Raw genomic sequence first — 15,061 nt, 5'->3', positions numbered from 1 at the left:
CATCCAGTAATTAAAAAAAAAAAAATAGAAATCTGTTTGTGCCACAGCTGCTGACACACTTAAACACATATAAATACAAACAGTCTGGTGGACTGTGACGCGTATCCACGCCAAGCTTCCAGTGCCTCAGCCGTGTCAGATAGAAATGTTTTTACTTTAATTACAACCTTGTATCTCTGCTTTGTGTTCGGGGGAGTTGCCCTCGTGTGTTCCACGAATAACGTGTCATTCACGCTGACCGCAAGTTTTCCTTTCGTGTTTGGCTCACCGGTTTTATTCAGATGTTCTGTGAAAATAAGAAAGCAAAAAAAGCTGTTTTGTTTCCTGTTTTCTTGCCTGATTTTCTTTTCTTTTTTTTTCTTTTTTTTTTGTGAGCCTGTAAAGCGGACACGTTTACTTCGTGCTGCAAAGAACAAAGGGACAGGCAGCCTAGTTTGTGGCCCATGAAAAGCAAAAATAAGTGTGTCTGTGTGTGAAATGAAACTCCAGCTGCATATTTATCCAGTGATGAATTTGATTTAACAGCTCAGTGGACCGACTGGAGCCAATGGATCGGATTGATGAACACTGAGTTTGAGGAAAGTGCTCTAAAGAACACACACATGCACACTTCATCCAGATTTCCTGTGTAAAAACACAGTGTGAGGTTTTTGTTGTTTTTGTTTTATGGCAATCAATAGTGGGAGAAACTGTGAGCCCAGTGATCATTATTATTGTAAATCTCCTACTGTTACAGTGTGATTGGTCTTGATAGCAGCTGTTTTTATCAACAACTGTAGCAGCATGTGTTCTTTTAATAAATATTCTATGTTTTTAACCTTGTGGTCAAACTGATTAATAACAAATTAGTGACGGATTGATTAATAGATCCTTAAACCAGAAAACTAGCTAACGTTTTTTAGACTTATCTGATGTCTTGGCAGCCAAATACAACTTGATGTAACTTGATCTCTTTATAAGGGGAACTGTTATGCTCATTTAGACTTTACTAAAGACTGTGTTGGACAACCACCTGTTTAAGCTGGTTTTATCCACATGTTGAAGAAGCACAAACATGAAGCATACTTGTCAAATGAGTTTAGTACAAGCATTTTTGGCTTCATACGCTCATCATCCACTTCATGAGGTACAGTTTCTTTGTGGTTCCTAAATTCTTCATGGCACAGATCAAACAAGTTTCTGGAAATATTCCTCAGAGAATTTGGTCCATATTGATGTGATAGCGTCACACTGTTGCTGCAGATTTGCTGGCTGCACATCCATGATGAGAATCTGTGTAAACTGTGGTAATAAAGAGATGAACATGGTCAGCAACATTAATCAGGTAGGCTGTGGTGTTTGTACAAAGGGAGCCAAAGTGTACCACGAATATGTCTACAAACCAGCCCAGCAGCTAACAGAAGGCAGGATGGTTCCATGCTTTTATAATGTTTACACCATATCAGAATATCCTGCCATTTAAAAGTTGCAGCAGAAATCAGGACTCATCAGATGTTTTTCCAGTCTTCTACTGTACAGTTTTGGTGCACCCACGTGACTTTTAGTCTGAGTTTCCTGTTAGCTAACGGGAGTGGCACCTGTCCTGGTTTTCTGTTCTGGTTTGATGTGCTGTGTGTTCAGAGTTGCTTCTCTGTATACCTTGGTTGTGATGAGTGATTGTTGGACTTCCTGGTGAATGAACAGGGTTAATCTTAAAAGTAAGCATGCTCAATTACACAAGCATGTCTATCTGACTGAATGGTAGACTGGTTCATTGGCTGACTCAGTGCTAAATGTATGGAACAATTATGATTCATAATTATCTCAGAGAACATGTTTCACAAAATCCAGCAAAGCACAAAGCCCTCCAGCAATCTTGAAAAGCAAACAGCACGGGACCAACGTGATGCAGCGTTCATGAGGAAAGTGCGGGTAAGGCAAGAAAACAACAAAATCGGCACTTTCTCCTCTCCTGTTGAAGCACTGTTCAGCAGCTCAGCCCTACAAATCTGATCTCTGGTGTGAAGTTCAAAGCTAAACGCACTCGCAGCAAACTCTCCTTAAACTTTCAGGGAGAACAACAGAAAGAAGACAAACAGAGGGAAACTACAGTGTGTTCTTCCTCTTTAAGTGACGCTCCTGTGCACACCGTCGTACACCTCTGTGCTACACAGCCTTTTGATAAAATAATCTGCTTACGTTCCACTGCAGATGTGTGTGTGTTTCAGACAAGCACATGGAGGCAGCAGATTTAGAGAAATAATCCTTCATTTTTCAGCAGCAGCTCAGGGATTGGAAGGCAGGGGAGGTTCACCTCACTCAGCTTAATGTGATGTAATGTTTGTGTGTGAGCACAAAAACACTGTCACAGGGATCAAACTGTAGAGATGAGAAGCCAGCAGAGCTTTTCTCAATGTTATGAAAAAGAGAGGTCAGATTGGGTCTCTGGTTGGCCCTGGGTTTTTGATTTGTCCTTCCTGGGGGTCATGTGTGAAACCTTTTACTGTCCAGGACCACAAATCACATCAACCCAAAAAGTCCCTTTGCAACCTGTGCGGTCTTTTCAGAGCGAAAGCTCCCTGTTGAAACTGTGTTAAACTGACTTAAACCTTTCATCATGCAGCACCTCCTCAGATTACAGATTTGATTTTAGGACTGCTGCAACCCACACACGTTTCAAAGCCTTTTGGCTACAGGTACATTTCCTTGAAGATTCCAGAAATCTGCCGTATTGTTCAGGTGAGCTGAGGAGACAGGAGGCATGCAAGGGAGCTACCCTCATGAATGCCACACACAGTCAAAGCATTCACACTTCTTGGACTTCACATCCATGTTAACACTCAGCGAATCAACCCACTTTGGTAAATAGAATAGTTGTTTAAGGCAGTAATTATCAGGTTATGCACTGTTTAAAAATAAATGAATAAATAAGAGAAGACTCGATCATCTGTGAGAATGAGGTCCCAGCATCATTTAGAGAGGAGACGGGTGCGCCAGTAGCAGACCTGCCAGTTCCAGTCCTCTCCATCATGCTGAATGCTGTTGGTCTGTGAGCATCTGTTCCACTGAGGGACATTCAGAACCTCAACTGTGCAACAATCTTGAAATTCCAGGCAGTTATTTTGAAACTTCGTCTGTATTAACTTTAATCACTGAACAAACACAAACAAATCTGTCCTTAAAAAAAGCCTCAGATTTCGCTGACTTCCCCTAAAATTAGGTTTTAAACACCTTTTCCAGTCAAAGTTGAACCAGAGACTCAAAGAATCCTGAACAGGAAAAAAGATACAGAAAACATTTTATAAAACCTTACTTTGGCACAAAGTTAACAAGCATTTTAAGCTGCTTTTAAATCAGTGTTAACTATTCTATACATGCAGTTTTATGATATTATATTCAGGATATTAAATCATTTTGGTAGTGCTCAAAATACAGCATTTTAAGATGGTGACTTTTGCTTCTTGAAAGACTTTGGTTGTACCAGCAGTGCTGCAGCTCTCTCACAGACTTGTGAGTGCAACATCTCATATCTCATATATCACACATACCTCAGCTCTAAGTCAGTTTTTAGTAATGAATTCAAGATGATTTTCAAGCAAAATCCACATAAACCTCTGAATCCATCATCGTCATCATCTTGCACCTCTCAACCAACCAAAACTGTGTTTATTCACCTGCCGTCCACCTCATTTGTTTACAAGCACTCTGCTGCTGACATCTAGTGGCCAAAACTCAAACAACTCCAAAGACACCTGCCACAAGCTTGTTGGTATGCTGCTAAGAAATCTGATGGGCAGAAACTTTTGTGCATCAGCAGCATCGGAGAAGACTCACAGAGGTCAGCTGTTGACATAAGCTTGCTCATAAATGCTGCAGAAATCACCAATACCAACTCCACTTTGTATAATTTTCCTGATTATAATGTTACTCTCTGTAAACGGGCAAGTTTTGAAACCCGACCCCCGTCGACTCTGCAATAGGATGCAGAGAGGAGCCCTTGAAGCCTGCTGAGATCCAGCCGAGTGTCTTGCTGCAGTGCGGAGTGATGCTCAGAATACCAAAAGCTCTGCATCCTGAGCACACAGTGAACTGAGGTAAACGATGCAGCCATTTGTCACCATCGCACTCACACTAATGTGGAAAGATGTGGGGCCTGTTATGCAGAGGCACACTCTGCGTCAAAAACAATTACACAAGCACTTCCATTAACAGCCAAAGAGGCAAGACTGTAGAGAAAAAAACAACTGTTTCCCACCAGGAGGACAAACAGCGGGATCCTAATTTATATGATTATTTCTCCAAGAACCAAATAACAGGGCAACAATGACATCTTCTATTATATATGGGCAAAAAGAAACATTAAAATAGTCTGAGAACATATCCCAAGCTGCAGTAAACAGTGTACACTGTGTGTACTACTTAGTGAGCATCCTGGACAGTAAAGTACTGGCAGTCAGATTAAAGAGCAGTAAAGTTATTTTACTGTGGACCTGTTATCTGCAAAAACAGTCTGTTACTGTAGAAGATGAACAGTAGGAAGGGCAATAAATTACTGTCAACCAAATGTTGTATAACACTTTTCATGCAGATTAGTGCAGAACAAACAGCACAACATGAAAATATGCAGTAAAAAGCAACTCAGTATCAATGAACACGAAGAAAAATTAAAGAATACAATAATTTTTAAAAATCGCCTACAAGTCTAATAAGAACACCTCAAATAAACTTGAGAACAACTAGAATATAGCATGAATTCGGCCACTTGTCTGTCTTGTTTATGACCATATATCAGTGTTTTTCCTTTTGCAGCACACAGTTATGCAATCTTGCTGTATGCAACCTTTTAACAGCTACTCTGAATGCGGGCTGTAAGTTTCCTCCACAGGGGGGGTGGGCTGGGAGGCAAAATGATGAAGCTGTAAACTGATGTAGGGCTAACAATCTGCTGTAACGCCAATTATGAGGCTCAGAGGGAACAGCAGTGTTTTGCTGGCCTCAGTGCATCTCTGCACATACACTGGGTGATGAGGGAGGAGTTTATTTTCCGCTTCAAATCCTTGAATCATGCAGGGAAAAGGAAGAGAATGATTTTTCCAGTTGTAATCCACAATTAGTGGACAGAAGTAGCAAAAAAGTGTTCAGTTAGAAACATGGGCTCTGGGTCTGGGTGCTAGAAACGTCCCCCGGCTCTCTTTCTCTGGAACCTTTGTGAACACTTTACTAATAACTTTGTGATCTCTATAGCTTGTTTCAGATCACCAAAAAAAGTTCATTTTGTAAATTACACTCACTCCTCCAGCCTGAAAGCAGGATTGTCCAGGTGATGCTCATTGGACAACGACTTGTTAATCACAAGTGATCATCCAATGAGCGTGCAGAGTCCTTGGCTTCAGTCACATCAAAGCCTCACTTTTCGCATCTAGTTTCAAAACACCAAAATGGCGACAACGAAAACGTTGAATGCGAGGCTTCAAACAGGACTTTAGTAACCAATGAGTGGCATCACATGTTCACTTATTTAGTTTTTTCTTATTAGGGCAAAAAAGCCGATGGTAGGTTGACAAGATGCATGAGCTAACTAAATACACCAAATGTATATCAACACATAACAACCACAACAACTAAAGTGTGTAACACAAAATAACAACAATAACTACCACATCATTTTCAAATTAATGGTTTGAATATGAGCAGTTACAGTCCAATGAGTCTGTTAAGCTAGCCCGAGAAAAACTACTGTAAAAAAACAAAACAAAAAGTGCTAAAGCTTTATTAGAAGTCAGCGTATAAAATGCAAAAATGATTGAAACCAAAGGTAAATGCAATAGAAAAAGAACTTTTATTTACAAAGTGTAAACTTCCAGCAAAAATCAACTCCTTAAAATGATACAAAAATACATCCAGTCTTTATTTTCAGTATTTACATGTGTGAAAATATGACACAAGACCGCTCCGGTAACAACCGACCATACTGATATTTATGCAGAATTAAAATTTAGAGTCCTCAGCGGACATATACATCCATGTTTTCCATATAACATCTTAATTTAACTATAAATAATTGAAATATATGAGAACTAGTTGAGTGCTGTATAGTGCTTAGTTTAATTTTTGGCACATTGTGAAATATAAGAGAAAATCATTACATGGCTGTGATGCAACCGACACAGGAGATATTTCTGAAGATCTTTAAAAATACAAGCTAAACTTTTATTTATATTTTGTTAGTTTTTAAAGGAGAATGAGCACCGTCTTGTTATCAAAAGAAAATGATCAAGTTTTCCAAATTAGCAGCACTACAGTAAACGTTCAGCTTTAAAACGTGACTTAAAATCCATCCCTTCATCGATACAGCTCGAAAGGAAACATTAGTAAGAAAGAAAACTTTCTATTTATTAAAAAACAAAAGAAAGAAAATATGGTAAACATCTCTACATGGTGGGAAAAATGACAAATTAAATATGTTACTACTGCTTTAAAATGATGATCATTTGGATGTTTAGAGATATGAACACGTTAATCATTTCAGGGGAAATCCAGACTGCCAGAATTCATTTTTTACTCATCATTTAAAGAACAAGACCTAAACTTTTAGTTAAAACCCCTGAACACAATGTGCAGGAAAACAACCGCCTGCTGGGGTTAAGAAATGGGACGCGCCACCATGCAGCAGGAAAAACAAGAAAAGCTTTAACATAATTACTTTTTCCTGCATGAACAAAAAAAATAAATTAAACTAAGAAAAAAAAATGTTATTTTAGAAAGATACCTCTCCTTACGCTTCAAGCTCCTCCCACCACATAAGCATCCCCACTCTCTCAGGTGAAAGTCCTCTGCACAAAGCCATTTAGCAAGTGGGTCTCATTTCATAAGCAGACTTAAACATTTTGCCACTTAAAGATGGGGCATTTTTGGAGAAAACATCACAAAGTATCATTTAAGTGGTTCAACGGGGATTTAGGCTCCTCCTCTACCTTCTGTTTGTTTTTCATCCCATAACAAGACATGAAAAGTAATAATAGTATAGATGGGTAGAAATAGTATCAATATTTTAATCACAAAAAATAGAGAAAAATAAATATTGTTGTAACTCCGTGAAGCAATCAGTATGAAATCATTAATTTAACTTGCAGCCACTCTTGGAGAGGACTTGAAAAGGGTTTTCCCTTTTAATAATAAAATCACATGCTGAATTAAACACCCCAGCATTTAATGTTCATCCTGTTTTTGTTGTTTATGTGGGGAAGAAACTGCAGATTCCTTGAACATTCCTACTTTCCTCAGTGGACCTGCAGCGCTTCAGCACCAAATGCGGAAACGAGCGAGGAGAGGGAGATGGTCCGATGAGTGCCGATGGTTAGGCAGGCCGTTGACTTCCTCGAGCTCCGCTTGGCCGACCAATGACAGCCTGCCCAGCAGCTGGAGGCCCCGCCCACCTGGAAGTGAGGGAGGTGGAACGAAATCTTTCAGAGAAAAAGGACAGAGGGAAAAGAGAGAAACTGAATTAAAGAGATTAAAGATTAAAGAAGAAGCAGAAGGAATTCAGAGATAGTGGCTTCCAGCAGGTATTACTTAATACAGCTTTAAGATCTTACTGTTTGAAAAGTCACCAGTGACGGTATGGTAACATAAAGACAAATAAATGAATTAACCCATAAAAAAGTAGGAAATCGACTCCATTTAAACAGCACATCTTATTTTTAAGCCACTCCAAGCAGAGAAACAACAGTCACCCTTTCACATTAACTCATACAGAAGTTTTTTATTTCTCACGCCTCTGTCACACAGTTTTGAGGGTTCAGTGTCAACAAAGGACATTTGGATATGGAAGCTAAAAACAGCCATTAAGGCACATTCAGTAGCAGTAGTGAAAGGGTTTGTACATGTAAAGGATTTAACAGCCTGCTCAATCTATTAACAGCCTTTTAGAGACATTTGTTCCCAGACGGACCCATGATCATCTACAGAAAGCGTATTATTGCCAATATAGACGCTTACAGCAATTAAAGGAAATGTACCTATCTTTAAAGTCTGAGATTTTAAAAGACTTAAATACTAATAGAAATACTAAAGAAAATCTGACCTTTGTGTGTTTGTGTGTGTGAGAGAGCGTACCGGGACTATACAGGATGTAATCCACTGTCAGGGCCGTGCGGGAGTGACAGGTGGTGATCTCAGGTCTCCTGTCAGGCATCAGGTGATGTTGATAAGACGACTGCAGCTTCAGGCTGTGCTCGATCCTCCACGCTCTGCATACGCGTGGTTAGAGAGAGTTTGTCCATTTTTATTATGGCGACAACCAGCTTTTCAATTACTGAGAACTAAAAAGGCAGAAATGAAAGGAGGAGGGAGTGACGAGAGAAGGACGGCGAGACTTTACCTGCTGAATTCATAAGCAGCTTTGGCAGCGAGATCCTCCACACTGAGATTAGAGATCGCTCCCTCTACAGCTGACGGAGAGAAAAGGACAGGCGGTTGTTAGTGACGAGGTTCAACACACTAATCGCTAAACTCTATTAACATCTCTCAGGCAAACTGGCGACAATCCAGGACAACATGAGTAACTTTCTAAGCAAAGTCTGAATAAAAGATTAAACAAATGGAGATCAAAGTCAAACCTGCCTAATCACGTGCTGCACTGTGAAGTGGATGTTAAATTAAATGCAGGTTAAACTTTGGAGGCCTGAATTTTTCTAGACATCATCCGATAGAGAAGCACGCATAATTACACTTATTATTTTAAGTACATACATATGTTCATACCGACAAAAAATGGCTATCTGGAGTATACCAGTACAGGCATGATGTATTCATAATGGTCAGAAAATTGGAAGTGGATGGTTGGACACTTTGTGTCCTCAATAGCTGAAGGAGAGGAGAAAAAAAGCAAACCATTGATACAGTTCTATATTATTAGAGGATTCGCTATATTTTGATTTCTAATAAAGTCCTTTGAGACAGAGCTAAACGCAGCCACAGGGAGTCCACGAGCCAGTGCACTACTAGCACCAGTCTGAGGCCTGGATAAACAGGCAGGGTCGAGTCAGGAAGATCATTCAGTGTAAAATCATCGAGAAGCAGCTCTTCGACTTGAACCATTTCTCACACTTTTTGCACACTAAGCAGCTGATTATGTAGCGTGCACAGTGTACGACTGGAAGTGCTTTCAGACACCTTGCGTCTTTAACCTGCCAGCTCACGAGCACACAGTGATGTGGGATTTCTGACAGCACCGTATGAGAAAAGAGCAGAAACTGCAAGTGGTCGTCAACTATCCTGCCGGCAGCTCTCTCACGTAAACCAGGCACGATATGCCCTGAAGTGCAGCTGACGCAAACCGACTCCCACTGTGCTCTAAGTGTGAGAAACCACCTCTCTGAACAACGAGCCAGCTGGAATCTTTTGACTTTTTCCAGAATTCTTTTGAGAAAACAGCTTTTCCAAAGTTTACCTGTAGGGCTGGTGGGCGAGGTCTCAGCACTAGGTTTGTTTTCATACTGGCACTGATGGGTTATTCCCAGGCTGGGAGACCAGATTGGAGACATGAGGAGACGCTGACCTCTGGGACTGTTTTCCTGACCTGACACCTACACAAACACCCAGAAAAGAAAAGGGGGAAAGAAAAACAAAACGGATAAGTGAGTGTTGGGGATTGAAGCATCGAGTATTTCTTTTTTTGATGAGTGGGAAATGGACACTGTGAGGCGACAGAAACCAGGCAAAAACAAATTGGATTTACTGAACTGAAAACCACAGATGACAGTTTTGCATGAATGACCATCAACGACCAGAATGTCTACTAACTATAAGTTAATTGATCAGTTTGTGAGTGGCACAATATTCTCACCATGCCAATCTGCATTCCACTATACTGCAGGCAGCCTGTGGTCAGGAAACTGTACAGTGGACTCCAGGGAGCAGAGTTAAAATCCCCACATAAAACCACTGGGTTAACCTGCCCGTTTGGGAGGCGGGACAGTCGGTTGATCTCAGCCAATAAGATTGCCAGCTGGGCCAGTTTGATGTCACCTCGCCGGGGGTTGTAGAGAAGGTGGGTGTTGGCGACACAGATGAATGAGGAGGGATTTAAATGACTGAAGCTCTTGTCAGGTCGCAACAGCACAACCAATCCCACGTTGTCTCGGTCGAGGAGGGTGTCGCCGGGCCGGAAAAACTCGACGGGATTGGAGGAGAGGAGGGAGAAGCGGGAGGTTTTGAAGACAACGGCACAACCGTCTGGTTTCTTTCCTGTCCGCTTTTTATACTCACAGTGATAACCTGACAAACACACACAAAGATGGGTTATTATATTAAAAATATCATGAATAAATGACAAAGAAATATCACAGACAGAAACAATCAAATTATATCAAATTTTACCACAGCAAAAAGGCCTTAAACCTGGGCTGGCTCTTATATATTGCTTTTCCCACCAGCTCAGCATGCTTTATATAACATTTCAACCTCAGAAAACACTTTAATGATGAGTTTTCAGATCCATCTGAAGTAAAATAACCAATAAAGCAGGTTGTGAATTAGGGTGCGACAGTGAAACTGAGTTTGTGATCAGACTCACAACTCAGAAGATCGATTAAAAAAAAAAAGAAATTAAATGAAAGGAGCAAAATGCTCGAGTCTCGACTCCGAAAAGCAGTGAGTGGCAATAACGTCGCTTTACCCATCTTTAATATACAGTCTGTTTGCACTAGTTAGGGAAGATTTATCTGTCTTCACTTTTTTTGTCTTTCACTTTTAACGGCCCTCCCAAGCACACACATGTACACACAAAAATGAGCAGCAGTACCTAGTGCCTGGAGAGCAGGCTTAATCTGGTTTTCATAGTGGTCCTCCTGCACTTCCTGAAGACACAGGATCTAAAAAAAAAAACAACAACAACAAAAAAACCTCTCATAAATTTATGATGAAGAGCCAAAAGTATATGGACACGTTTACCAACACCCTTCTGTGCATTTTGCTGTTTTCTGGTGGTTTGCAACTCCTATTAATGATGCGGAACAATGACTTTGAACCACTGTGTGTTACAAACTCTGTGGCAACAATTTCACTTCTGCTTTAAATGGGCTTAATCGATACGTTAATGTCAACTCCAATAACCTAGGATAAAGGATCAGATAAAGGATCCAGTGCAGCCTATAAGTTTTGATAAGATGAGTAACAAGATATTTAAAAGATCAGGATGCACAGCCTGTAACTTGTGATGGCCAAACTCCTAACAGGTCTTACTGAATGTAACTCTCTAAACTTAAGCACAACAGAAGTAAAAGAGAAGAGTCATCATTACAAGTGGAATGAATAAACTCTCCCCAAAAAATGAACACTTGATTAGTTTAATTGCCAGTAACCAGTAGATAATATGTTCCTTTTATGGCCCAGCCCAGGTTTACCACTGAACATCAGGGCAAAACTTCCTCCTGAGACCATTAAACTATACGTATTAATACGTTTTATGACACTGCATCCCCTCACATCAGCATTGTGGTGCTGGATCTCTGCCAGTAGGTTATGCAGTCGGTATTCCCAAGGCAGGACGTCCGGGTCACAGTGTCGGTACAGGTAGGCATTGTCCTCCAGGAGCTGCTGGGAGAGGATGTTGTAGGACATCACCGAGAAGTCAAAGACTGAACTGTCGCCTGGTGGGTGGAGGTCAGTGCTGCAGGACTCCCAGTGTCTTTGAAGAGCTGAGGAGAGATGAGACAAATGGAGAGCTGGAAATATAATCTCTAAATATGAAGAAATAGAATCTGCAGCCAGTAGACAAGAATTAGCCATTTCTGTGTGCAATTTGCTTTTAGTCTGAATTGTATTGACCAGTTAATTACACTGAAACAGGCACCGTCTCCATGCAGGTTCACAGCCTGTTTTGAACACAAAAGTAGGATTGAATCTGTCAAAATGTCCATTTCCAAACCACAGGCCAGATTGCTGTTCTGGTCTTTGACATGATTCAGCTGCTTTCCCCAAAAAGGGTTCCCACTGTGGGACAGACAGGACCTCCACCTTTGCTTTTACTTGGACTTTTTCAGATTTAGATTGCTCTGTGGAGGGAAAATTTCCTAGCTGATCTCTTAATGGAGACTCTGCTTCCAACATGTTTTCAAGCAGCAGAAAAGACACATCAAAACTGTAATTATACTTAACAAAAGGACTCACATTTCACAGTCCTTCTTGGTGGAGAGGGCTGCGTGTTTCCTCCAGGTACCTGCCCCAGGTTTGAGGGGCAAGTGGTGCTGCGAGGCTGCCCTCCATCACTACATCCATCCCTCTGCTGCTCTGAAGTCCCTTTTGTGTCCCTGTGAGGCCCATCCAGCTCCTGAGACCCCCTCCCTTTGAACCATTGGTTGGGTTTGTGCATCACTGGCTGTGATTCTTTATGTCCTTCTTGCTGATGATGATGATGATGACGATGATAATGATGATGATCTCTGTCTGCACTCTCTCTTCGCTGTCTGTCTTTAGTCTCACTTTTAGTCCTTTCCACATTTTTATCTCTGCTGGTTTCCCCTCTGACATCTTTCCCGACATTATTCTTCACTCTGTCTTTAGTTCCATCGTTGAAGTGGTGACTAGATCGAAGGCTGCCATCTTTTCTGGAATCTAGGTGATGGTGCTCCCTCTTGGACCCTCCCTCCTTACCCTCTGTTGCTCCTCCTCTGGGTCCCTCCTTTTCTTTATTTTGTTCTTTTCTTTCCTCTCCACTCTTCCTCCGTTTGTAGGGCGGCCCTCTGTCTCTGTCGGGGAACTCCATCAAGTGGTCTGCAGAGGTGTGGAATGAGCGGCAAGCACCAAAGTCACCAAGGTTGATGTTCAGGGGGTGTAATGCCCTGTGAGTGAAAGATTCAAGGGCAGACGGGTGGGAGTGGGGAAGTCGAGAAGGCCAGGGTGGAAACCCTGGCACCGACCACCATGGATGAGGGGTGGGAATGAATTGGGGAAGGAAGGAGGACGCAGAGGAATCAGTGTTGCTCTTGAAGCGGGCCTGGGAAAGAGCAGGAAGACTGCAGGGTGGGAAAGATGAGCTCAAAGAGCTCAGCCGGCGAAGGAACATGGGATGACTGGAGGGAGACATTAGGGGGGGAAAAAATCAATACACGGAGCCGATGTCTGCAGGTTCTCAGTTGTGAGAATTTGCTATTTTTACATCCATATGTCTTTTATCTAACTGCAGGTTAGATTAAATGATAAAAAAAATTTCTGCCAGTTAGATTTAAGGATAACTTATTGTCTGAAATAACACGATGAGAGAATGATCTAAGTGGAGGCAAAAATTACTTTCAAAACCATATATTTAGTTTAAAATCGCAAAAATAACTGGTAAAAAGCCCAGGGGTGTCCAAGAACATGTTATCAAAACTGTTATATGAACTCTTCATTAAACATGCAACTTTCTAGCTGCTTTGTTGAAATGACAGCTACCAGAAGCAGCGATGGCTAAGCTAGTTGCTAACTACCTGCTGCTTCCCTGGTTGTTTTGGAGCACTTCTAGTTAAAACTGATGTGTGTTTAAATGTGGATTACACAACAAACGAGTAGGCGAATACTAAAAGGACGAATCACCAATCAGAAGTTGACGTTGCGTTTGTTATAAATGATTTCAACCGCATTGAAAATTAACAGAACTCAAACACTGTGATTCGTTTTTAACCCGGAGCTGCTAGCTCACGTCGACTTACGTGTCGTCATCGGCGACTTTGTTTAAGCCTCAGCTTGGGTGCATTTTCAGACACAACGAGATAACAGGATGGAAGTTTTGACCTTTGAGTTTGAATCTGCAGTCAGATCAAGACAAGTCGAGTCCCCGAAATCCTACGTAACTAAACGTAAAAACAAAGCGCGGAATGAGGCGTTGGCTTCATGTACCGTCAGTATTTTCGTCAAATCCAACAGGTACAACATACGGCGCAGATTTTGTGTGCTAACGTACCAGTGTAGCTACAAAAAAGGTGTGTCAAATATTAAAGAGTGGGATGACAGCTAACGAAACAAACACTCCGCTTTTACAGAGGAATCTTGCTCTTTGCCAAAGCTGGTAGCGCAACTCCCAACATTTTCAAGGCTACATAAATGCATCACCATCACTCTCGCATGCGTCTCTTTCTCGCATGCGAGATGTTGTTTCTGGATGTTGTAGTCTTTTACCTGAGTTAGTTAACAGTGAGTGATATGGTTCAAACTATTGAAGGTACTACAGACAACCGGGTACGGTGCGGAAAGTGGTCCGGGTGCAACGTAACTTACCATTGCTTATACATTTTTATCGAGCGCATTATGAAATGTCACTTCAAACGTTGAGGTTATCAGTTATAAAAGCGATAGCGACTCATTATTAAAGAAACCCGTGAATTATGTCAACAGCTAGGATTCTTTATTGAAAGCGCCGTGAATGAAGAATTAAAACAAAGGTCATTGTACTTACGTAAAAGCGAGCCTCTCGAAGACAGCGGTGTCGTTTAAAGCCTCTTTAAACACAAAATGTCAGCTTCCAGTCTGTGTCATTTTCTGTTATAATGCGTCGTTGAAATCTGAAATAGAGCTGTCTTGTGTCGGAGTAATAGTTTGCTGAGTGTGGCTAGAGAAGCAGTGGTTTGTTAGAGCTGAGGAGTGGGCACAGAGGCAATGAACGGTATCTCTCTCTCTCTGTGTGTGTGTGTGTGTGTGTGTGTGTGTGTGTGTGTTTGGACAAACAAACCCTGCCTCGTTCCAGTTTTGTTCCCCAGTTTTCACAAATGAAGAATTTTCTAGCTAATTTTCAGATTTGGAGTACTATGGTGTCAGCACAAAAATCGTCCCCATGTGTATATTCACAGAATTTCTTTGAGTTACATGAAGGCTCGTGTAAACGGACGGAGAGCCTAATGATGCATTTAAAACTCGAAAATCTGGGCAGTACGGACCATTGTGTGTTGACAATGGTCTGTGTTCATGACAAGAAACTTCTTAAAGCAGACAAAGAAACTTAAACCAAACAGAATCAGAATCCTTTTGTCATGAATTGTTTAATTGTCATTAAACATCAAAGATTCAATGAAATTAGAAGCAGCTACATGGTAGTAGCATTTAGAAT

The 15,061-nt window shown here is 41.3% G+C and overlaps 1 protein-coding gene across 2 annotated transcripts; it reads right to left on the bottom strand.

Annotated features, from left to right (window-relative positions):
- Positions 1 to 6,690: 6,690 nt before the first annotated feature.
- angel2 (angel homolog 2 (Drosophila)) lies at positions 6,691 to 14,622 on the bottom strand. Of its 2 annotated transcripts, none has more exons than XM_005753115.1 (9): positions 14,414 to 14,622; positions 12,151 to 13,052; positions 11,467 to 11,678; positions 10,784 to 10,853; positions 9,827 to 10,257; positions 9,431 to 9,566; positions 8,360 to 8,429; positions 8,095 to 8,228; positions 6,691 to 7,442 (listed from the first exon to the last, which is right to left on the bottom strand). In XM_005753115.1, the coding sequence occupies exons 2-9, from the start codon at positions 13,043 to 13,045 to the stop codon at positions 7,279 to 7,281; spliced, it is 2,112 nt and encodes a 703-aa protein (XP_005753172.1). In that variant the 5' UTR covers positions 13,046 to 13,052; positions 14,414 to 14,622; the 3' UTR covers positions 6,691 to 7,278. The 2 variants fall into 2 exon arrangements, with proteins under 2 accessions (XP_005753172.1, XP_005753171.1); XM_005753114.2 differs by lacking the exon at positions 14,414 to 14,622 and adding an exon at positions 13,671 to 14,025.
- Positions 14,623 to 15,061: the final 439 nt, after the last annotated feature.

Source organism: Pundamilia nyererei, unplaced genomic scaffold, assembly GCF_000239375.1.
Source record: "Pundamilia nyererei isolate P.nyererei 1_Seehausen unplaced genomic scaffold, PunNye1.0 scaffold00404, whole genome shotgun sequence".
NCBI classification, from domain to species: Eukaryota; Metazoa; Chordata; class Actinopteri; order Cichliformes; family Cichlidae; genus Pundamilia; species Pundamilia nyererei.
The sequence above is the reverse complement of the archived record's forward strand: the minus strand, read 5'-3'. Positions and strand labels throughout refer to the sequence as shown.

What these genes read in the sequence shown, in the direction of transcription:
- angel2 (XM_005753115.1), bottom strand. Translation starts at nt 13,045, where the DNA reads ATGTTCCTTCGCCGGCTGAGCTCTTTGAGCTCATCTTTCCCACCCTGC. An exon ending in GTGGAATGCAGATTGGCATG is followed by an intron (nt 9,567 to 9,826) that starts GTGAGAATATTG and finishes GTGTTTGTGTAG; the next exon opens with GTGTCAGGTCAGGAAAACAG. An exon ending in GCTGCTTATGAATTCAGCAG is followed by an intron (nt 8,229 to 8,359) that starts GTAAAGTCTCGC and finishes ACGCGTATGCAG; the next exon opens with AGCGTGGAGGATCGAGCACA.